Source organism: Carcharodon carcharias, chromosome 5 (assembly GCF_017639515.1).
Source record: "Carcharodon carcharias isolate sCarCar2 chromosome 5, sCarCar2.pri, whole genome shotgun sequence".
Taxonomy (NCBI): Eukaryota; Metazoa; Chordata; class Chondrichthyes; order Lamniformes; family Lamnidae; genus Carcharodon; species Carcharodon carcharias.
Window position 1 is genome coordinate 72,589,191 of NC_054471.1, and position 25,032 is coordinate 72,614,222.

The following is a 25,032-nucleotide window of genomic DNA, read 5'->3' on the forward strand; positions in this document are numbered from 1 at the left end:
TGGTGCCTCAGGGAATCACACCCCACCCCCCAACCCGCACAGGGAGCGCACAGTGCTTCTGAGTGCGTGTCATGCTGGGCAGACCTTATTTGGCCCGCCAACGTAAAATGGCAGCGTGGACCCAATTGGGGGCGACGATCGGGTCCACACCCACCCCCGCACAATGCCCCCGATGGGGGGGGAAATTCTACCTGTAATTGCAATCCACAACCAAAACAGGAACAAGTTATTTTTGTTTTAAACAAAGCTGGCATTATAGGCTGAAAACTCTATGAAAAGGGAATGGCAAGAATTTAAGGATGAATTTTAACCCTCTCCACCCAGTGCAAACCAAGTTGCTGGTGACAGGGTTGGAAGTGCGGGCCATTAAAATACAGCTTACCCCTATGCACTACAGTATTAATCCATGACATAAGACAGCAGCAGTGGCAAATTCCCAACAGGTCAAACCTACATTGAAAACAGAAGCTGGCTTGACAAGGCAAGTTCCTTAACTTTTTTCAAAAAGTTGGCTAGTTGGCTGAAGGCAGCAGGAGTGCTCCTCCGGGTATCACAAGGAAACCTTGGACCTCCCCTTGCTATACGCAGCCCCTTCTCCCATGACTACAATCACTTGCTGACCCACTCACAACCAATCCAACTTAGGCCGGGATTTTCCGGCCCCATTGTGGCGGGACCTGCTGTGAGAGATTCGGCAGTCCAGCCAAAAATCCGTTGACTTTCGACAGGAGCAGATGATCCCACCGGTGGGATCTGGGTACAGTTCCTGTGGCTCAGAGGCTGTCCTGCCATCCAAAATTCCACTTACAGCCAAACACCAGGTTGGCAATGAAACTCAGGCAGAGGTCATGCATCCCCATGGAAATGAGCAACACTTCAGCTGGCTGGGTTTTGCTTCATTCCCACTCCTGCCTGCTGCTGACCCTTCATGCACCAATTCCAACTCCCACTCAAATTAAGCCCTCAATTTCACTCAAAGACAAAGTGCTATTGCAAATCGTGGCTTCCTTTCAAATGACAAATATTAAATAAATATTAACCTATGTAAACAAAATAACAATAGCGCTAAATTAAGGTCAGGACCACCACAGGGTGCCACATGTCTACAATTTGCACTTCTAGCTGTTATTGATTTTTTCCCCCCTTTTGTTCTGGTTAGACTATGCAAGTAAGATTTAACTCCTGGTTACCCGGAAACAATGCAGACTTATACATCAGAGAAATCATTTTCCCATTCCAAATCAATAGAAAATAGTTGCAGAGCGCCTTTGATTTTCTGATGTACCACACATTGCCTGCCAGGCTCCACTGCTGGCACAGTGCCTCAAAGCAGTTGGATCTACATCAACATTGTTAGCACGAGTCAGCTTCTTCCCACCAGAACTGTGGAGCCATCAAACAATTCACCCAAGAGGATTGCAACTGAAGAAAAGAGTCTTTAGTCTCTACTTTTATTGAAACTCAAGGTTCTCCACATCAACGCTAGCCCATACAGTAATTTCACTCTGAAAGTAAACCCCTGAGCCGAATTTTCCCTTTGTCGGGCAAGCATAGAGAGCGGGCCCGGGAATGGCCGCCCGCGATCGGGCTCTGACCGTGATTTCACACAGGCTGACCAATTAATGGTCAGCCGGCTTGAGACGTGCGCTAAGCCTCAGCGCTGCCAGGGTGGGGACTGAAGCCTGCGCATGCACCAGGGGAGCGCTCACTGAAAGCTCCCAGAAGGCACAGAGCTGCCTCAGGGAGCTGAAGAATTTTAAAATGAAAAGTAAAGATTCTACAAATAATATAAACATGTCCCCCCATGTGACTCAGCCACATGAAGAGAGACATGTTAAAAATATTTCACTGCTTTTTTGTTTTTTACTTGCTGTTGGAAAGCTCATCCCACTTGTGGATGAGGTTTTGCAAAAACGCAAAGGCCACCTGGCCTATTCACCTGCCCGCCAACCATAAGGTTGGACAGGCAGCAAAAAATACTACTTAATTACTCGCTTAACGGCCTTAATAGGCTGCTTAATTGTTAGCGGGCGTGCTGCCAACTCTCACGTGTGCCCGCTGACCAAAATATTGCGCAAAATATTTAGTCCTGATCAGGTCAAGCATGCGCCTGCCCACGGGACAAAAAATTGTGCCCCCTATTTCATCAGAATATAATAATTGCTGCAGTACATGATAGCTTGCCACATTGATGTTTGAGATGACCAATCTGTGGTCAAGCACTATTCTTCTTTTGTGGAGCACCCCTCAGACAGTTTGTTCTTAACAGTCACACTGATCAAATAGGTAAAGTACTCCCCAGACACCAGGACAGTGGATACATATGGTGAAATGAATTTCCAAGTTTAGAGCCGCTACCTCTTCCTTTGTTGTTTTCGCTGCTAAAAGCAAACCCCAAAATAGACCATTTAAACATGTCGCCAGCCATTAATAGGTCACTTTTAGTTTGGGACACTGAATTTTCCGCCATTCCCCCACCCAATTGGAAAGTCATTTGACAGTCTGTCCAACCAAACAACGGCTGTCCTGCAGCCAGTTTACATTGGAAGCAGTCTTAATCGTTCCAAGGTGAAACTTCTGCCCCCATATGGGAGCGAGTCCCACCGTAGGGAGATGCCAGCCAATGTGGTTGGAAGGCAACTATCTAGTCTGAGCAGCGCCAGATTCAAGCAGTGGCCACTGCTGCAAGTACAGGCAGTCCCCGGGAAGAAGTGATGGAGCCTGGACTTTCAAGGCAAACGCACGATTTTAAACGTGGTTGGTTAGCAGTCTCCAGTTGGAGGGGGAGGGGTGGGGTGAAGGGCAAGTTTTGAGAGTACAGGAATCAGGGTTAAATGGGGTGTATAATCTTGGGAGGGAGGTGCCTCTCATGAGTGCAGGAGGACCTCTCAGGAGATTCCTCCCCACACATTTTGCCTGACAAGCTGCCCACGCAGCGATTGTTGTGGGGCTACCATGGGATGGGGTGGGGTGGTGGGCGCGAGGCAGTGGCGTTGTGGTAATGACAATGCTGGACTGGGTCTGGGTGAGGGAACCAACAAGAGGGAAAAACCTACTTAATATCTCATCCTCACCAATCTACCTGCCGCAAATTTATCTGCCCACGACAGTTTTGGTAGGAGTGAACATCGCACAGTCCTTGTGTGCCGCCTTCACATTGAAGGATACCTTCCATCGTGTTGTGTGGCACTACCACCATGCTAAATGGGATAGATTTTGAACAGATTTACCAGCTAAGACTTGGAATATAGGAGGTGCTGTGGGCTATCAGCAGCAGCAGAAGAATTGTACTCAAACGCAATCTGTAACCTCATGGCCTGGCATATCCCCCACTCTATCATGAACATCAAGCCAGGGGATCAACCCTGGTTCAAGGAAGGGTGCAGGAGGGCATGCCAGGAGCAAGACCAGGCATACTGAAAAATGAGGTGTCAACCTGGTGAAGCAATAAAATAGGACTACTCGCATCCCAAACATCAGAAGCAGCCAGCAGAAGCAGTGAGCACTGAGTACAGGATAATTGCTCCTCCCAGTTCCACTCCCAAGAAAGTCAAGCGCCTTCCATCCTTTTACCAGCCTTCTGCTTTCATTCAGAGAACCTGTAAATCTGTCTGCATAACTCATACAAACACAAAAACTTTATCTATTGTGTACTGAAGGACTGAAACAGCAAATCACATGTTTATATCAGATTTATTACTTTAAAAAGTCAGTGATGGCAAAACTAGCATAGCCTGTGAAAAAACAGCAACAAAGAATCTTACAACTCAGTAAAGGTATGTCATATTCCCAACTTGTGGAAGCTTCTGGAACTCTATTTTATTTGCTTGAAATGGACAGTGATAAGCTGTTAAGATGGCTGCCGAGGGGTCAGATAACCTTTGCTTATTCAACACATACTATCAAGCTTCTGGATAGTTCCAAATTTAATAACCATGGGTGGGTTCCTCCCCCTGGAACCGATATACCAAGACAAATGTTATCTGTGAAACCCACACCTGCCATTGTTCAAAGCTTATTCAAAACACAGTCAATGGACTCCTAGTCTCTAGGTTTGCAATTCAACAAAAGGAAGCTGCTAAATATTAGCAAGCTAAGTGTGAAAGACCACCATCTATCACATATTATGTAGTGATGGCTTTGAACTTCCTAACAATCCTGGTTGGCTGATTGCCAGTATTGGTCATGTGATCAAAATCGGCTTCAGATAATGAGCTTTATCTAAAGACTAAAAGAGACCAAGGCAGACTGCAGAAGAACACGAGCAAGACAACAGCTGCAGAGAAAGGCTGTGCCATCTTTGACTTTTAAGACCCATCAGTCGTAAGCCAGACGGAGAACCAGACTCTGAAACTAGCTGTAAGTCATTAAGCAGTGAAAGAAATTAACCTGCTCCAGTTTCAAAGTTTACCTGAGAACCAATCTCCTACATATTCGACTACAAGAAGCTTCTCGACGTGCTGTGAGGTCTTAGTTTTACAAGAGACTCACTTCAACACTAAATCATTAAAACCATTCAAGAAACCACAGCCTGTCACGTGGAAGACCAGAAATCATAAATCAGAGTCTGAATTTACTGTAATCTGTAAAAGTGCATTACCTGTATTCAGTGTGTGTGCTCGCACAAGTGTGTATGCATGTGCGCCCGAGAGAAACCGAGTGTGAGACATTGAGTTCATTCAGGGTTAAGCATGTGAGAATAAATAACATTTATTTTAAACTCTCAAAAGTTTTCAGCTAAACTATTTAATTGAAATGCAAACTCCAAAGTGAAAACATAATGATTACAGCTAGTAAGAAAGCACTTACATTCTATCTGTGGCAGAATTATAAATATTTTAAAAATGAGCAGGTAGCTATGTAGGTTAATGTGTAAATTAGAATTGACACTAAAGTAATGTCTTACCGATTCAGTGCAAAGGCATAATGAAATTTGATGTGAAGATTGTCCACTAGGTCACAGGTTGGAAGTTTTTCCAAAGTTTCCACCAATGTTACTATGGCATTATAGTCCTTGACAAAAAAATGCAGGATATAAAATAGATATGTTTTAATATTGAAAATTCATTGTGAAATATATCAGCAGCTGGTAACTTAATGCACCAGTGCACCTGGAAACTGTAACACTGCACGGCACATTTCTGCAACCTCAGCCAAGCCTCCACAGGAGATGCAAAGTGGATGACAGTTTGCTTCCCTACCCAACTCCACCGATTTCCCCCTCTTGCATTGCACCAGCTGATGATTGTTTACCCTGTCAAAGTAGCAAATGCCTTGGAGCAAGACGTTCAGTTTGAAAGAGATGGTTGGACTCCATAAAAAGGAAAAGAGTAACTAAGAGAGTGAGACTGGAGAATTAATAATGGGTAATAAGGAAATGGCAGAAGTGCTGAACAGGTAATTTGCATCTGTCTTCATTGTAGAAGACACACAAAAAAAAACAAGAATTCTTGAAAATCAAGAGGTAAAATGGAATGAGGAACATAAAACAATCACAATTACTAGAAAAAAAATGCTGGGAAAACTATTGGAACCAAAGGTCGACAAGTTCCATGGACTTGATGGCTTTCATCCTAGGGTCTTAAAGGAAGTGGTTGCAAAGTTAGTAGATGCATTGGTTGTGATTTTCCAAAATTCCCTAGATTCTGGAATGGTCCTAGTGGATTGGAAAATCACTGATATAGTATCTCTATTCAAGAAAGGAAGGAGACAGAAATCAGGAAACTATAGGCCAGTTAGCCTAACATCTGTCACAGGGAAATTACTAGAATCCATTACAGTATCAAGGAGGTAACAGCAGGACCTTTAGAAAATCATAAAGTCAGGCACAGTCAACATGGTTTTGTGAAAGGGAAATTGTATTTGACTAATTTAGAGTCCTTTGAGAGACTAACAAGCAAGGTGGATAAAGGGGAACCTGTGATTGTGGGCAATTTGGATTTCAAAAAAGCATTCAATAAGGTGCCACATCAAAGATACACAAAATAAAAGCTCATGGTGTAGGGGGTAATATACTAGCATGGTTAGCTAACAGGAAATAGAGAGTATGGATAAATGGGTCATTTTGCAAGCTGCTACTACTAGATTGCCACAGGGATCTGTTCTGGGGACTCAACTATTTACAATCTGTATCAATGACTTGGATGAAGGGGCTGAATTTATGGAAGCTAAATTTGCTGATGACACAAGGATAGGTAGGAAAGTGAGTTGTGAAGAGGACAAAAAGAGTCTACAAAGGGATTTAGATAGTTTAAGTGAGAGCGTAGCGTGGGAAAATGTGAACTTGTCCACTCTGGCAAGAGTAGAAAAGCAGCATATTATTAAAATGGAGAGAGATTGCAGAACTCGGTGGTACAGAGGGATCAGAGTGCCCTGGTACATAAATCACGAGAAGTTTGTACGCAGGTACATCTAGTAATTAGGAAGGCAAATGGAATGTTGGTGTTTATTGCAAGGGGAATTGAGTATTAAAGAAAAGTGTCGCTGCAGCTGTACAGGGCCTTAGAGAGTATCTGAAGTACTATGTACAGTTTCGGTGTCCTTACTTAAAAGGATATAATTGCATTAGAAGCGGTTCAGAGAATGAATAAAAACAATTCTTCTGTTCAGATGGTGGGGGGAATGTGGAACTTGCTCCTCGACATCAACCTACATTTTAAATCTCTCAAGCTCCTGAAGCCTGTTCCCTTTGCCAGCTGTGCCAGTTTCCATTTCTACCATACCAATAATCACCAAGCTACCTGAGCTATTTAAACATTTTCTATGTTTCGTAACTGCCTTTTAATTTATCCCATTATGCTTCTTCCTACTGTCTCAATTTAAGATCACTTGTGCCATTTAATCAATCTCTTTTCACTTAAGCATTTTACAGGTCTCTCTAGTTCCACGTTTGAGCTGGCTTTTGATCTCCAGTACTTCTGTGCTTTTCCAATATGGTTTATATATAATAGTTTTGATGCATGTAATGTTACTTTTGTTTGATTTGGGGGCCTTTATGGCTTCTTCTCAGCTTTCTGCATATCTGGGAGATTCCCACACTTTTAAACAAAATGGACATAAGTGCAAGAAACGACCAACATTTCAGTTAACAGAAACCAGTGTGGGAGCCAGTGGGAAATTCAGCGCCGGGCCTTATCTAATTGCGATGGAGCTCTTTGTTGAAGATCTCCAATTTGGAGGTCGCGATTTTTGATTGGCAGCCCTCAAGTGTTGGGGTTGGGAGGGAGGCTGGCCATGGCCCACAGTGGTGCTGTAGAGGAAGGCAGACTACCTGTTCCTCTTAGTTCCTCATTCAGTTGTGTAATTAAAAAAAATTAGCTCTCCTTTACGGGCCTTGTGTTGCCGTTCAGAATGGATGCCTAGTTCCCCGAAGAGGTAAAAACTCTGAGCAGGACATCTACTGTGATCACACTGCTCAGTTTTGCCAAATTTGACACTTGGGTCCTGATTCAGGCATTTTGGCCCAGTGCTTGCTTTAGACAGGCGCTTGGAAGTCCCCAGCTCCCAATTAGGCCAGGGATAGGGAATGCCTGCTCAGTTTATCACTGCCTGAAGTAGTTCCCACTGAAACTAATTTTGCACCCTGGTAACAAGAATGAAATGTATCAGCTTCTACCCCTTTTTCTAGGCTTTTTTTAAAAAAGAAAATTTTTTACAGGACAGAATATGTAATTCAAACGGCAAAAATCTGATCCGTGTAAACAGGATGTTTATATAAAGCACAGCACAAATAAGTCCAGTTTGACAGCTCAGATTTAAAATTGGGCATAAAACAAACAGCTTTGTAATCCCAGGGAATCTTCAGTCACGTAACACATACCTGAATATCACGGTAGGAAAGAAGCAAATTAATGACAATGTCGGCAGAAAGAACTTCAACATTGTCTAGGCGTTTTCTTATTCTTCCTAATTCTGTAGCCAATTCTTTACCACTGTAAAGTTCGCGAGCTTTCCTGATGTCACTCAGGATGGTTTCCCGAAAATACTGACTGTGAAGCACAAACAGACATCATGTTCTGGGCGATATTTCTCACGCTAGCTTGCTTTTTGAAAACACACTCATTTTAGAAACGAAGGATCACTTGAAAATGCTATACAGCAGGAAGAGCAAATTTGGGACATGGAGGATTCAATCCAAACATTTAAACACATTTCTCATCCAGTACTTTGCATGTGCTTTATCTTGGTCAGATTTTGTTACTCAAGAGGAATGTTCACAAACATCCCATGTTATGCTCTAGCTAAAGGGAAAACAACTCATCCCTCTTACACAACAGCAATACAGAATTAACGTAAGAGGAGGAAGATTGAAGTTTGGTGAAAATCTTTTATATGTTAGAGCTGGCTTGCTGTTATTTTCTGTAATTATGACACAGGGCAGCTTAATATATTTAATTTTTTTCATTCATTCACGGGATGTGGGTGTCACTGGCTGGGCGGGCATTTATTGCCCCCTAATCGCCCTTGAGAAGGTGGTGGTGAACTGCCTTCTTGAGCCACTGCAGTCCGTGTGGTATAGGTACACGCACAGTGCTGTTAGAGAGGGAGTTCCAGAATTTTGACTCAGTGACTGTCAAAGTGTCAAAGTAATTTTTATAAGAAACCCGTGGAGAAGAATTTAGAAGCATTAGAGTAAGGGAAACCAGCTAACAGAAAAATTAGATGACAAGAAGGTGTTTTAATTAGCACAAAGTCTCCAGCTCTAAAATGGAGCCGGCTAGTTAAATCACAATAGGTATCTAATGGCACAATCCATTCATCTTGGCTAAAAACAGCTTTGCCCTGCTTATCTCCCATTCCTTCCACCACTCCATTCACACCTTGTATCCATTGCAAAGAAATTTGAAATTCTTTGTCTCCGGCACTGTTTTTTTCCTATTTTCCTGAAGATGTTAACTCCAAGTGGCTATTTTCTATGTGTGAGCTTAGAGAAGCAATGATAACTGATTATTCAAACAGGGGGGCCATCACAGCACAGTCCAACTCTCAGCTCATATAATGTCCACATATGCAAAATCCCACAGGGGTCACTGGATAATGGTTAGGAATGCGAAATCTGGCTGATCTTTTTCAGAAAGGTGAAAAGACCAGTTGCAGTGGCATGATCACCACTACTCCAGCTAAGATCACCAAACTTTTAGTGGGAGACAGTGGTGTAGTGGTAATTCACTGGACTAGTAATCCAGAGGCTCAGGCTAATGCTCTGGGGTTCAAATTAAAGACTAGTCTCAGTAATGGTGACCATGAAACTCTCATTGATTGTTGTAAAATTTAGTTCATTAATGTATTTTACGGAAGGAAATCTTCCCTTCTTACCTGGTTTGGCCTACATGTCACTCCAGACCCACATCAATGCAAGCCACTCAGTTCAAGGGCAATTAGGGTTTGGCAACAAACGCAGGCCTTGTCAGTAGTGCCCACATCCCATGGAAGAATTAAACAAAACTAAACAGACACCAGCACATGAACCCAAGACATTCCTGGTCTCCAAGGTTCATTCCTATACTAAGCATTGAGCTACTGGAGTAGCAACATCTGCTCCTGCTAAATGAACCAGTTACGTTAATCAATCCAAAATAACCACAATTAATATGGATTAAAAATTAAAAATTGCGGATGCTGGAAATCCAAAACAAAAACAGAATTACCTGGAAAAACTCAGCAAGTCTGGCAGCATCGGCGAAGAAGAAAACAGTTGACGTTTCGAGTCCTCATGACCCTTCAACAGAAGTGAACTGAACAACAGTTTTCTTCTCCGCCGATGCTGCCAGACCTGCTGAGTTTTTCCAAGTAATTCTGTTAATATGGATTGGCGGCTGGCCAATCAAAAGTGTTCAGACTGCTGACACATATAATGATGTGTTGCAGTGAATAAGATTATTTTATGGGTAGAAGAAAATAATTTGTATTTAGAAACATTTTCCTTAACCTTAGGATCTCCCAAAGCGCTTCACAACTAATGAAGTACTTTCACCTACCCACCAAAAGTCACAGATTTCAAAGTAAGTCATTGTTTTGAGATATTTCAATGTGAACTGTTGAACTGAAAATTTGTTCTACTGTATATGCAGAGGTTACTAACACAAATAGAAAGGGATTTTCAAACAATAAGTTTGGAAGGAAATACTCATGAAAGGCGTTCACAGTTTGGTGTATTTTAAAATTGTTCATACAGCATGACGTAGGTTGGGGGGGGAGGGTGGGGGAGGTTGGGGGAAAAGGAAAAACACAATTTTTAAAATTACTCAACAATACCATCCTGCGCCTAAAGTTAGAAATAAAATTGGCATGACTAATTTTACTAAAAAGAAACATGCAGAGCTTGTATCCTCCAACTGCAGTGTACTCTGGACTCCTATTGGGAAGATAAACAGCTAACCACAAGAGAAATCATGCTAGTTTTCCTTCCTCGACCAGCAAGCTACTCTGTCTCTGTTCAAAGCTACATCCAAAGCCTGGCACTGTGCCATCTACGGGAAGCACAAGCAGGAACATCAGACTGGAAGTAGAAACAAGGTTTGCCTTCTCTACTGCATATAATACACCAAATTTGACTTTTTATTTTTATGTTTAGATTTTGGACTTTAAATCTTAAAATTGTAATTTGCACTGTAAAGTTAACTTTTTGTCTTAGTCCTGATGAGCTCCATTTACAATTTTAAGAACATGTACAATCCTAGCTATATCGGAGCACAATTATCTTGTAACACATTCAAAATTTTAACCAGTAAAAGACATAAGCATTTAGACCTCAGTCAAACACATTTCAAAATCTGTTACACTTGCAGAATTTTATCAAATGAATGTTTTGTGCAGTTTTCATGATTATGAGAAGTTTTGACCATTAGAACATGATGTCAATGAAGGAACACAGTATAGAAATGAAGTTTTTGTGTTTTATTTAAGAAATGCAGAAATTGATTCCTTGTTAGCTGATTTTGCCTTACATGATGATTCAGAATAAGAAAAGTTGCGGTAACAGAAATATAGGCCTCAATTTAAACTCCAGGGCCTGAATTTTTCAGTCGGCGTGCAGGGGCAGGCCCGACACACCGGCGTGTAAAATGACGTGTGATGACGTTAGGCATATGTCCTGAAATCATCACGCTGTCCCACGATGTTTCGGTCGGGGGGCGCACACCGGGGTCGGCTGTGCGCCCGCCATATTTAAACAGCCTATTAAGGCCATCAAGGAAGTAATTAAGGTCATTGTTTACACTGCCTGTCCAACCTTAAGGTTGGCGGGCAGGGAAAGAGGCCAAGCAGCCTTCACGTATTTTTAGAAAACCTCATCCATGAGCAGGATGAGGTTTCCTAAAGCTTCTACGAATTATATTTTAAAAAAATTCTGAAATGTAAAAACATGTCCCATCTGATGTGAGAGTCACATGAGGGGACATGTTCAATTAAATTTTTGATCCATTTATTTATTTATTTCAAAAGCTCCATGCCTCAGAGAGATTGAAGTGCTCTATCGCGCGCGTGTGAATAAGAGCGCTGGCCCCATCTCTCCCTCCTCCCCCTGCCTGCACAGGTAGTGCTCGTGACTTACACTGGGTGGGCCTTAATTGGCCTGCCCTCGTAAAATGGTGGCATGGAGTTGATCGCGGGCAGCTCGGCGACTGCCCCCATCCGTGCCCACTGAGTCCATCCACTGACAGAAAAATTCAGGCCCAGTCGGATTGTGTATGGGCAGTTGGCCAGAGGATTCAGAAACTCACATTCACAGAAAACAGGCCTGGCTACTTTAACTCTCAAGTCTCATAGTTGGTTCATTTCCCACCCGGAATGAGCAGGGAGCTGCTGTCTTGAAAAAAAAACAGACAGCTGATGGTTACTCATAGGCCTGCAGGCAGGTGTTGGGAAGAGCATTCCATGAAGATCTTGCAGAGGGGGAGTCCAAGGTAAGAGAAATCCAAATATCCTTATGGGGCCTGAGAAAGTACTTCTGCTCCTCCTGGCCCCACAAAGATAAGCACAAAACCTGTCTGCCAGGCACTCTTCACTTCCTGGTCCTCTTCTGACCTGCATCATGATCAAGTTTCCTACTCAGACCAGAAATAAAATTGCAGTCGGCACTTCGTGATTATGCTTAATCTGCATGCTTCATGAAGGAACCAGGCAGCTTTGGGTGGACGACTAAGTAACCTAGGTGCTTTAACTGGTCACCAGTCAGGATCCTGTAGCGTAGGTAAGGTTAAAAACCGTACATCATGCAAACAAAATTTGATATGATCATAAACGCCAATGAAGAAAAAAATATTTTTGTACTAAAGCTATAAAACCTATAGCTGTTGCCATCTCAGGACATTCTCTTCCACCTGCCATGGATATTCATTTAAAGTTTAACAAGAACGGACTACTCTGGCTTTGGAATACTGCCTCAATACAGAGGAAAATTGAGTAAATAAACACAATTACAAATAGCTGAACAAGCAAGCCTATTTTACAAAGTAGCTAAATATGGACAAACTTTTATTTGGTGCAGAAACATGATATTTGTGTGTAAAGAACACCTACCAGCAGCTGACGTGCGCAACCTTCAGCAACTGAACAAAGCGATCCACCAACGGCAGGCAGATAGGCCCAAGCAACAGCTCAAAATTTGGCTGCATTAACTCACTCAATCCCTTCATGTAGCTGCTCTCACAACAGTAGACCTTGTTGTGTGGAGTTACCATGTATGGAATAAAGCTGTAGTTTCCACAGGACGCCTGTAACAAAAGGCATAGTTGCACCATGTGAGAAACATATTTTACTAAAGCTGATAGCAAGTCTACTCTTTCTGCCCCTCATAATTTCTTCACATCCAAACAATGCAAACATAACATTGATACATATGTTTCTGTCACTGAGAAGTGTATTACAGAATTTCACAGGGGCTCCACTGCGATGAGGACTATTTTTAAATGAACCAATAGATTACCCAGTGCCACCAGGACAAAACATCACACTACAAGTGATTTCCTCTAAGGAGGTTTTGTCATAGATTGAGGAAATTACTAGCCAGGTGTCCTGAAAAACAACCAAACCACTGCCACGCTTAACAGAAACGCTGAAGAGTAAGATCACTGGGCTAAATGTTTTCCTGGAATGCAGACAAGCATCAAGTTGTAGCAGGAAGAAGCCGATTACACGTATAAGAGTTAGTCCTAATAGTGAATAAAATACATCAATTTAAAATGCAGTCCCACGTGTGGCTTGCATCAAATGCAGACCCTGGATTCAATCTGGTTTGAGATTAAAGTTGATTTTAAAAGATGTATTTTTAAACCTTGTTTTGAATTCACAATCAGCCTTACTTACAAAAGAGGAAACACCACAGTTAAAAATCACCACAAATAAGACTTTAGCTTCCGCCTTTAAGCGATTTGTGAATGTTGCAAGTATAGTAAAGCTTAATTTATGGATTTGTGTAGGTAGGTTTGAAATTACTCCTCCCATGAACTGATTTTTTTAAAGATGCACTGTACACAGCATTACTGCACTATACTTCCGGGAAGCACAATGGCACATTTAAGAAGAAGACAATATAAAAACACTAATATTATACATGCTGGTTTTCAACAAAAGGAATCTATTCTTATTTTTAAGTATGCTATGGGAGAATTAACCAATGCATCCATAAATATGGCATTTATCAACTGGACACAATGTTCAGTTCTGATCCAGTAAGACTGCTACAGAAATTACTTCTGTAGATAAAGCTAAATACAATTATGAACTACAAGAATTGTCTCAGATGTTGCAGAAAACCTCTTGCAGTAGTCTTCATTTTAGCAAAAACCTATTGCTTTAATTTAAATATTGAAGGGTTATCTTTCACTAGAGAAAGATGTCAACCTCAATTTCCTTATTCTGTTCATGACCTTTAAAGCAGAATCATATGCTCATCTGATCAGGTAAGTAAAATGGCAAACAGGAAGTCCATAATGAAGCAACATGCTGTGCTGTTTATACACTACTTTACATGTTAAGAGAATAATCACCTTTACACATTTACATTTCTGGTAGGTTATCTTGTTTTTCCAAATGCACTTGAAGCATTACCAGCATTTGGTGCAGAACCAAACAGAGGTTATGGTGTCTGCCTTTTTAGACAGAATTTACAGTTCAGTGCAGTCGAGGTAACAGAGAAATGTTGCAAGCTTTCAGTGTTTTCATACTAGTCACTATGATTTATCATGAAAGCAGAATTCTAATCCAAATGCCACATTTTCTTGACATGGTTGGACCAGTAAAAAGATCCAAATCTGACCAGGAAATATTTGATGGAGACACTGGAAGCAAAAACAAAATGAGGATTGCCATCTTTCATGGGAACCAAGCATAAATATGCAGTCATGTTAGTCAGAAACACCACTGAAATAAATCATTTACACGCTTATTATAATCACAAATTCTGACATTTTGATATAGAAAGCAGATAGACCAAAAGAAAAACACAGAGGCAGTGAAATCAGTCAACACCACTCATGCAAAGCAGACTTAGAGCGAATTGGTAGTTCATTTTATACCACACCTAATATTCACTTTCATTGCAGCCAATTTCATCCTTTCAAGTTCAGTGTTTGCAGTGCTGTGCCCAAATCCCTCTTACTTGTGCATGTGCAGGCAACATACATATACTCACAGATGGGTGAAAACCTTACAATATTGATACTACCCATCATAATACATTGAAGAGCTTTGAGTAAAGTTACACATGTAAGGCCGTTGTTACCCTAGCTAAGTTTGATTCACAGTCAACGAGTTAGAAGAATTTAGACAATTCTTTCAAATTCAATTAAGATGTAAGGTGTTTTGCATTGTAAGGAAGAGTATTGGGAACATACTTCCTTAATGTGTAATGTCAAATGAGTTAAGGAAAGACTGAATGAGACCTACAGGCATTAGTACATGCGAAAACTGATGAAAGTAAACTTTAAGGAGCTCCTGAGCATAGTTAGATTATATCTCTGTGGAGTGCCGCTGGTAACATTATGCTACATTTTGATTAGTCCCACTGAAACCACAAACTTTGTGGCCTTCAAGTGTGAAAGTTCTGAATCATAGCATTTGTAAGACTATAGATATATTTTTACATGACTTTTATTTCTAATAAAGGCAAAAAAGTAGCGCAGACAGAATTGGTTTAAAGTGTGTGTGCGTGTGTGTGTGTGTGTGTGTGTGTGTGTGTCCCCACCCACCCCACCCCCCCACCCCCCCCCCACCCCACCGCCCCCCCCACACACCCCCCCCCCCCCCACCGCCCCCCACACCCCCCCACCCCGCCCCCCCCGCCCCACCCCCACAATTTCGCAATTTCTAACAGAATATGGACATCTCTTGCTCTCTCTTATGATGTTTGGTTTACATATTCCTGTGTCATTTGATAAAAATTGAAATAGAAATCTCTATATAAATCCTAACCCTGCTATCAAAACAGAAGTTATGTCAAATCAGGGGGATGGAAATCCAAGTGGGGAGACACAAGAGATGGAAACAAAGATAGGAGTGGAAGACAGAAAAGTAGAAAGCAAAAGTGAAAGGCAGAGGAAACAAGGGCTAGCAGCAAATGGGGCCATAGTACAAAAAAAGTATAAAAATGTTAAAAAGCCAAGTCTAAAGGTACTGTATCTGAATGCAAACAGCATTCGCAGTAAGGTACACAAATTAAACACACAAATAGATGCAAACATGTACGATATGATTGCGTTTACGGAGACATGACTGCAGGGTGACCAAGGCTGGGAACAGAATATCCAAGGGTACTCAATGTTTAGGAAGGACAGGCAATAAGGAAAAGGAGGTGGTGTGGTGTTGCTAGTAAAGGGTGACATCAGTGAGATAGTGAGAAAGGACATTGGCTCAGAAAATCTAGATGTAGAATCAGTCTGGGTGGAGCCAAGAAGCAACAAGGGGCAGAAAACATTAGTGGGAGTTGTCTATCGGCCTCCAAACAGTAGTGGTAAGGTAGGGGATGACATTAAACAGGAAATTAAAAATGTAACAAGGGTGCTACAGTAATCATGGGTGACTTTAATCTACAAATAGACTGGACAAACCAAATTAGCAACCGTTTGGATGAATTCCTGGAGTGTGTGTACAAGATGGTTTTTTACACCATTATGTCAAGGAGTTGACTAGGGAATAGGTGTTCCTAGATTTGGCATTGTGCAATGAGAAGGGGTTAATTAATAATGTTGTTGTGCAGGGTCTTTAGGGAACAGTGACCTCAACATGACAGAATTCTTCATCAGGATTGGAAGTGAAGTAGTCCGATCTGAAACTAGGGTCCTAAATCGTAACGGAAACTACGAAGGTATGAGGTGTAAGTTGACTAAGATAGATTGGGGGACTTCATTAAAAGGCATGACATAAAAGGTAGAAAGACAATGGCTAATATTTAAAGGAACAAATGTATGCATTGCAACAGTTTTATATATTCCTTTCTGGAGCATAAACACAACAGGAAATGCGGCCCAACCAGGGCTAACAAAAGAAATTAAGGGTAGTGTTAGATCCAAGGAGGAGCCATAGAAAGTTGCTAGAAAAAGTAGTAAGCCTGAGGATTGGGAGCAGTTTAGAATTCAGCAAAGGAGGGCCAAGAGATTGATTAAGAGGGGAAAAGAGAGTATAAGAGTAAACTTACAAGGAACACAAAAGCAGACTGTAAAAGCTCCTATAAGCATGTAAAAAGAAAAAGATTAGTGAAGACAAATGTAGGTCCCTTACAGGCCAAAAAGGGAGAATTTAAAATAGAGTGCAAGGAAATGGCACCACAATTAAACAACTACTTTAGTTGTCTTCAAGGAGAGGAACACAAATAACTTCCCAGAAATACTAGGGAACCAAGGGTCTAGTGAAAAGGAGGAATTGAAGGATATTAGTATTACAAAAACAATATTGTTGGAGAAATTAATGGAACTGAAAGCCAATAAATCCCCAGGGCCTGATAATCTACAGCCCAGGGTAATAAAGAAGGAGGCCATGGAAATAGTAGATGCACTGGTTGTCATCTTCCAAATTTCTGTAGGTTCTGGGACAGTCCTGGAGGGTGGCAAATATAAATCCACTATTTAAAGAAGGAGGGAGGGAGAAAACAGGGAATTACAGACTGATTAGCCTAACATCAGTAGTAGGGAAAATGCTAGAGTCTATTATAAAGGATATGATAACAGGACACTTAGAAAATATCAACGGGATTAGATAAAGTCAACATGGATTTGTGAAAGGGAAATCATGTTTGACAAACCTACCAGAATTTTTTGAGGACGTAACTAATAGAATAGATAAGGGAGAACCTGTGGATGTGGTGTATTTGTATTTTCAGAAAGCTTTTATAAAGTCCCACATAAGAGGTTAGTGTGCAAAGTTAAAGCACATGGGATTGAGGGTAATATATTGGCATGGATTGAGAATTGGTTAACAGACAGGAAACAGAGAGTAGGAATAAACGGCTCTTTTTCGGAATGGCAGGCGGTGGCTAGTGGGGAACCGCAGTGATCAGTACTTGGACCCCAACTATTCACAATACATGTCAATGATTTGGATGAGGAAACCAAATGTAATATTTCCAAGCTTGCTGACAACATGAAACTTGGTGGGAAAGTGAGCAGTGGGGAGGATATTAAGTGGCTTCAAGGCGATTTGGACAAGTTGAGCGAGTGGGCAAATATATGGCAGATGCAGTATCACGTGGATAAGTGTGAAGTTATCCACTTTGCTAGGAAAACAAAATGGCAGAGTATTATTTAAATGATGATAAATTGGGAAATGTTGATGTACAAAGGGACTGGAGTGTCCTTATACACCAATCACTGAAAGCAAGCATGCAGGTGCAGCAAGCGGTAAAGAAGGCAAATGGTACGTTGGCCTTCATTGGAGTACAGGAGCAAGGATGTCTTACTGCAACTGTGTAGGGCCTTGGTGAGACCACACCTGGGGTATTGTGATCAGTTTTGGTCTCCTTACCTAAGAAAGGATATACTTACCATACAGGAAGTACAGTGAAGGTTCACCAGACTGATTCCTGGGATGGCAGGATTGTCGTATGAGGAGAGATTGGGTCAACTAGGCCTGTATTCACTGGAGTTCAGAAGAATGAGAGGGGATCTCATTGAAATGTATAAAATTCTGACAGGGCTGGACAGACTGGATGCAGCTGGGGGTGTCTAGAAGAAGAGGTCACAATATCAAGTTACAGGATCGGCCACTTCGGAGTGAGATGAGGAGAAACTTTTTCACTCAGAGGGCGGTGAACCTGTGGAATTCTCCACCACAGAAGGCTGTGGAGGCCAAGTCACTGAATATATTTAAAGAAGGAAATAGATAGATTTTTGGACTCTAAAGGGGCCAAGGGGTGTGGGGAGAGAGTGGAAGTGCGGCGTTGAGATGGAGGATCAGCCGTGATCATACTGGATGGCGGAGTAGGCTCGAAGGGCTGAAAGGCCTACTCCTGCTCCTATTTTCTATGTTTCTATAATTTTCTCCATCACCTAAACATCCAGCATCTATAAATTTTGTGCCCTAACTCCACATTTTCAGTGTTGGAATGGAGGGCGATTAGAGAATAGCACCAGGAAATCAAAGCTTTAAACAACTGGGGGCATGGGCTGAGATGAAGGAGGGGAGAAAAACAAGGTGTATATCAGATTAGATTCAAAAGAAAAAAGAGGTGGGCTAATGAATTAGATTTTGTCTTTACCATTTGGGAGGGGGCCAAAAAGAAACATGTCTGGTGTAGAAGATCACAGGGCATTAACAGAACCCAGTAGGTTATATTTCCATTTATTTCTAGAAAAAAAAAAATCAGGCTCAAGTTCTGAAAATTAAACTTTGTTTCTTTCTCACAGATGCTACATAATCTTGAGTGTTTCCAGCATTCGCTGGTTCTATTTCAGAAAATCATACCGATTCAGTTACCAGTATGCCACCCTGGCTGCCAGAATTCCATTACTGCACTCAGCCCAGGTTATGCTTAATGTTCAGGTTGCTTGAATATAAGGCAGCAAGCTCAGGAGTGATAGATGCATGGCACTTGGTACAAGTAAGGACACAGGCAGCACAGTTTTGGATAACCTCAAGTTTACTGAAGGTAAAATATGGGAGGCTGTCCAGGAGTGCACAGGAATAGTCAAGTCCAGAGGTAGGAAAGGCAGGAGTAGAGGTTTCAGCAGCAGATGAACTGAGGCAGGGGCAGAGTCAGGCAATGGAGGAAATAGAGTGTCTTAGTGATAGTCTAATTACTTCATCTTCAGTGAAAATTTACTGCTCTAATTTTTAAAACCGAATGGTATTTGTTAGTTCATGAGCAAAACTCAAAGTAAGGCCTTTTCTCATCTCCTAGGATAAACTGAACTTTTTGAGATGGTGTAAAATAGGCTATTTTGTGTTGGCCACCTCACCCAATCTTCCATTCCCTTCCTGAGTTCTATCTGAGTTCTTTAACAATGCTTTGAAAGGAAAACAAGAACCTCTAATGGAAAAATAAATGCACCAGACTACAAATTCTAGTACAAAAAGGACGTGGAAGTAGCCTCAAAATAGTTTCATTCTGTTGTTTGAATCAAGCAAAAATTGTACTCACATTTTTCTTCTGACAAATAATTTCCTGTAAAAAGACAAAGACAAATCAGCCAATAATATTAACGTAAAACTTAAAACTATTCAACCTGTTTAATAAAGGGATACTTTCAACCCAACCACTACACAGAGGAAGTGCACAATAAAGCTACCACTTTCTGTATTCCAAAACATTACAATATAGTGTGATTACTCTAACTAGTTTGTTAAAAGATGATATGAGAGAGGACCTTGGTCTGCTGAAGATTCCTATCAGGATCTAACTGTGCAAAGGTAAATCCACTTTGTTGTCCATTAATACTAAAAAACTTTTTGAATTATATTTTTATACATTTTCTAGGTGTAATGAAAAATGAACCATCAGGTTGAAACAGTTGGTAGCACCCTCACTCTGAGTTAGAAACTTCCAAGTTCAAAACTGATTCCAAGATTTGAGCATAACGTTTAGTTGGGCCCCATCTTTTAGGTATGATGTTCCATTGAGGCCCTTTGTCTGTTCCACTGATTTAAGCAGATGAGCAGAGTTCTCCCAATTTCTTGGCTTTTCTACGCACATTTGGTGATAATGGCTACACTTCACAGCTTCAAAAAGCAATTAATTAGTTCTCAAGCACTTTTGAGACTTCCCAAGAAAACTAAGCAGAAATACAATTTCTTACTTCACCTTAAACTGCATTACTGTGGCTACTTTGTGCCAGTGCACTTGAATAATGTACTAGCCATGTTGGCAACATTAAATTTCTCCATTCTCTAGCTACTGACTCCATCCCTCTCCCTGGCAACTAATATGGACTGAACCAAACCGTTCACAACCTCAATGTCATATTTTAACCCAAGATAATCTTCCGACCTCACATTAGCGCCATCACTAAGATGTCTATTTCCACCTCCACAACATCACCCAACTCTGCCCCTGTCTCAATTCATCTGCTGTTGAAACCTTCATTCATAACTTTGTTACCTCTTCTCTGGACTATTCCAATACACTCTTGGCCAGACTCCCACATTGTTTCTTCTATAAACTTGAGGTCATCCAAAACTCTGATACCCATGCACCATTCACCTATCAACCCTATAGCAGCTCCTAGTGAAGAAATGCCTCAATTTAAAAATTATCTTCCTTGCTCCAAATTTGTCCACGGGGTCACTCCGCCCATTTCTGTAATCTCCTTCAACCCTCCAAGGTAGCTGAACTTCTCTGAATCTGGCCTCATGACCAACCCCGATCTTAATTATCGGTGGTCATTCCTGCAGTTCCCTAGGCTCCAAGCTCTGGAATTCCCTCCCTAAATCTTGTCGCTTCTCTAGCTCTTTCTCCCTTGAAGGCGCTCCTTAAAACCTACTTCTTTGACCAAGCTTTTGGTATTCAGCTCTACAGTTGCCATTTGTGGCTCAGTGTCTTATTTTGCTTTGTAATGTTCCTTGGAAGTACTTTGGGAGAATTTATTATGTTGAAGGTGATTCATAAAATGCAAGTTGGTGTAGGTATTGTTCTAAAAATAAATGATTGCTCTGCCATAATTATATAGCTCATTATTATGGTAGGGAAGAAGTACACAGCAACATGGTTTACAAAAGTGGTAAACACACTGGGCTTCCAGCCTTGGGCTTGGATTCAAACTCCATCTAGACTCATAGGATAACATTAAGAATCCTACGTGCAATCTCAGTCTGATTTCTGTTGGGTATGTGATCTCAGCACAAAAATGTTCAAAGAACAAATAGTGTGGGAAATCAAACAATGTCACACTGATGCAGCAGGGGTCATCATCTGAGGTTTGGACTGAAGTACTTTGTTGGGACCACAGAGGATATTTTATTCACAAAAAAAAACGGACAAAAGCCAAGAACACAGAAATGAACTGGAGATGGATATAAAAACTCACTGGTGTTATCTGGAAGACGGTAATACTTTGCTGTTTTCTCCTCTCTGCTACTCAGTGCTGGAAAATGATTTGTCCTACACTGATTACCAAGTTTACCCTTACAGTTGTTATTTTTGCAGATTGATGTTTGAAAGTGGAAAAAAGTATCTTCTATATTGATTTAGAAACAAATTTTAACAATAATCAAAAGGTATATAAAAAACTGCTACTGTTTTAATTGTTATTATCTTTCCTTTTTTACATTAATATTTTCGTGCCTATGAAGTGTAAGAATCATGATCCATAAACTAATCTGCTGATCAAGACAATGATAACTGGCCAAAATAAACTGGCTGACCTGTGATAGTACAACTGAGCTATTCTTGCATTTCCCTAACCGGTTTCCACATCACTGAGACAAAAATGTGACAATATTAGTTCTTGAGTTAGGACCAAGTTTGACTCAACACAACAATTTGCATTTATATAGCAATTCTATCATGGTAAAACATCAAAGGCATTTCACAGGAGCACTATCAAATAAAACTCGAGACTGAGTTACATGAGATGTTAGGGCAGGTGGCCAAAAATAGTAGGTCTTAAGCTATGTCTTAAAGGAGGAGAGTTAGAGAGGGAGAGAAATTCAGGCAGGGTGTCCCATAGCTTAGATTATGGGCAAATCAGGCAGGTCTTCAATGACGGAGTGATAAAAATTCAGGCTGCGCAGGAGGCCAGGAAGCTTGATGGGTTGTAAGGCTGGAGGAAATTACAGAGACATAAAGATGTGAGGCTATGGAGAGATCTGAAAACAAAAATTCAAATTTTAAAAATCAAAGAGTTGCCGAACCGTGAGCAAACGCAAGTCAACAAGCACAAGATGCTGGGTGAGCAGGTCTTGGTGCAAGTTTGGATAAAGGTAGCAGAGTTTTAGATGTGCTGAAGTTTACAAGGGGCGCAAGACCTGAAGATCATTGAAATGTCTCAAGTCTAAAGGTGACAAAGGCACGATGAGGGCTTTAACAGCAGATGAGCTGAGACAGGAGCAGAGACATGCAATTTTATTAAGGTGAAAGCAGATGGTCTTCATTATGGAGAGAACAAGGAGTCAGAAACTCTGCTCAGGTCCAAAAATGGTGCCAAGTTTGTGAATCATCTGGTTAGCCTCAGACTGCAGCTAGGGAGAGGGATGGAGACAGTGGCTAAGGAACAGAACACTGCTAGGTTGTTGCACAAAGCCACATTCATGCTGTCTGTTAAGGTAGGTTGTATTGGGAATGAATTTCAACAGGGGTTCTTCCACTTGTCTCCTAAAATTTCCTTTACTTCATTTTTCCACGGTTTTTGCAGCTCTTCTGACAAAGTTATGGCAGGTAAGCAGGACGACAGTCATAGCGATCTGATTCTGTTTAATGAAACGAGAAAATTCTGGAAGTACACAGAAGGGAATCAGCAAAGTAACTAAATGCCCTGCTTAGCATTTATAATTCAGCTCTGATGAATGGTGTGCACACAAAATGCTATTCCTTTCCCTTTACAAATGTCAACTGACCTATTGTGTATTTCAAACAGTTGCATTTTTTATTTGCTTTGGATAATATTCTCTGGCCAGGAAAGTAGGTAAAAACAGAAAATGCTGTAAAAACTCAGCAGGCCAGGCAGCATCTGTGGAAAGAAAGACCGAGTTAATGATTCAGTCAGTCAATGACTTTTCATCAGAACTAGGGAAAGTTAGAAATGTGTGCATTATCAAAAGATGTGCTGCCATGTTCCTCCCACACTTAGATAGTTCTCAGATAAATCCAGCAACTGAAGTGTAAAATGCTTGTTTCCCAATTCTGCATTACTTCATACAAACTATTCTATAATTTCCTGGTATACTAGATCCCATGGAATCCACCAAAATTACACAACAGGGTGAATTCTGCTCTTTGCTTTTGAACTTAGCAGGAAGCAGAAAAACACCACACAATGGCAAACAGTGTAAAATATCCCTTTCAACTTTTAATAGGATTTTAAAAGAAGATCTGAAGCAATCCAATTCATGACATTTAAACATTCTAGTGTTAATTTTTAAAAAAAATCAGCTCTTTCATAACATTAGAAGCTGGACTACTTTCCAGACACCAACACAAAAAGTTAAGTTCTCACATATAGTCCCATTTTACCTGAGCAACAGTCGGTGTGGGGCAGTATGTGTCAGATTTGTCTGCACATAACATGCTTAATGCCTGCAGCTAGGTCAAATAGGCCTCTACATTAGGAATGCACTAATCCTGTACTTTATAAACATGCCACGCAGTCTGGTGTGGAGAAACCACCCGAGGCCTGGTCGTTCCGCCCCATGATCACACCCTACAAAAACTGAGCAACATGGATGCAGAAAAATTCACAGCAGATTGAGGGCAGAGAGGAGAAAATTCTCATCGGCAACAGGCAGCAGCATGTTGAGAGATCGTTCTTGTGACAATTATGGAATGTTTGAAAAGAACAAGAGAGAAGCAAATGGTGGAAGAGAAAAACACATAGCATGGGTAATAACTCTACATGGAATAATAAGTTGGGAGAAAAAAAAAGTTTTTTTTGAGAAAAAGAGCCAAATGAAAATAGGCAGTTGAAATCTTGTTTGTCCTTTGAGGCGAAGATGCCCATATCCATCATCTGCAGTGTTTGACAGGATTCCAATAGTATGTCGGCGACTGGGAAGGCTGATCTGCACCCAGAAGGTTCTGCTGCAAATAGGACAGGATACCGCAGACAATTGAGTTTTGGATGAATTACAGGCTCTGGGTTTCCTCTGCTCGCGTTTTCTCTCTGCTTCTGATGTGCGCTTGCTTTCAAAGGAGGTGAAGAGATCAGGGGCAAGTTGCCCCCAGGATTCAAAATCGCCATCTAATGCCCTAAGTGAAGCCTTCAGAGTGTCCTTGTAGTGCTTCCTATGACCAACATGGCAGCACACCCCAGTCTCAACTCTCCATTGAAGATTCGCATTTGTAAGGCATTCTGACAGATAGTTGAAGTGAAAGCCAGAATAAAATTTCAAACGATATATTAAATAGGTAGTCGAATTGGTGGCTAGGATAAGTACCGGTGACTTGGAAATGGTGGATGGGTTTCTAGTTTCTTTCTGAACAATTGTTACTATTGGTAGTATTCCTCACATTTTAGTGGAAATTAGCTCTCAAAAAAACCCAATTATTGGAGTTTTAAGTTGAGTACAAGTTTATTTCTGTGATGGGAGATGCACCCTTTTTATACCACTGTAATGTTCAACTTATTACCCATGGAGCACCAGGAAATAAAAGCCAGTGCCACCTAACTTTACCTGCAGTGACTGAAGCGTGTCTGAATTTGTATCACAGTATAAAATAATATTATTTGCCATGCTGAAGCTCTCCCGCACTCCAAGATGGTAGAACAAGGAAGGTTGACGGAAAGCATCACTCATCTCCACCACAGCGATATCTGCAAACAACAAATGGCAAAGTAACTAAATTCTAGTTAAATATGGTTAAAGAATTAATTTAACAGGAAAGAGGAGGAAACTTGGCTGAAACCCAATTCTTCAATGTATGGCATCCATTCCGAACCCATGAGGCAATTA

General features: G+C 41.2%; 1 protein-coding gene across 3 annotated transcripts in view; it reads right to left on the minus strand.

Moving 5' to 3' along the window:
- The window catches only part of map3k5 (mitogen-activated protein kinase kinase kinase 5), a 185,057-nt gene that overhangs the window by 126,625 nt on the left and 33,400 nt on the right, over nt 1-25,032 (minus strand). For 2 of the 3 annotated variants that reach the window (XM_041188304.1, XM_041188305.1), the window contains exons 2-6: nt 24,754-24,893; nt 19,571-19,594; nt 12,520-12,713; nt 7,820-7,988; nt 4,907-5,013 (exon numbers count right to left, since the gene is read on the minus strand). In XM_041188304.1, coding sequence (XP_041044238.1) covers nt 4,907-5,013; nt 7,820-7,988; nt 12,520-12,713; nt 19,571-19,594; nt 24,754-24,893 — 634 coding nt within the window. Of the gene's footprint in view, nt 1-4,906; nt 5,014-7,819; nt 7,989-12,519; nt 12,714-13,988; nt 14,161-19,570; nt 19,595-24,753; nt 24,894-25,032 lie in introns of those variants that run through there. The other variant, XM_041188306.1, reaches the window with a different exon arrangement.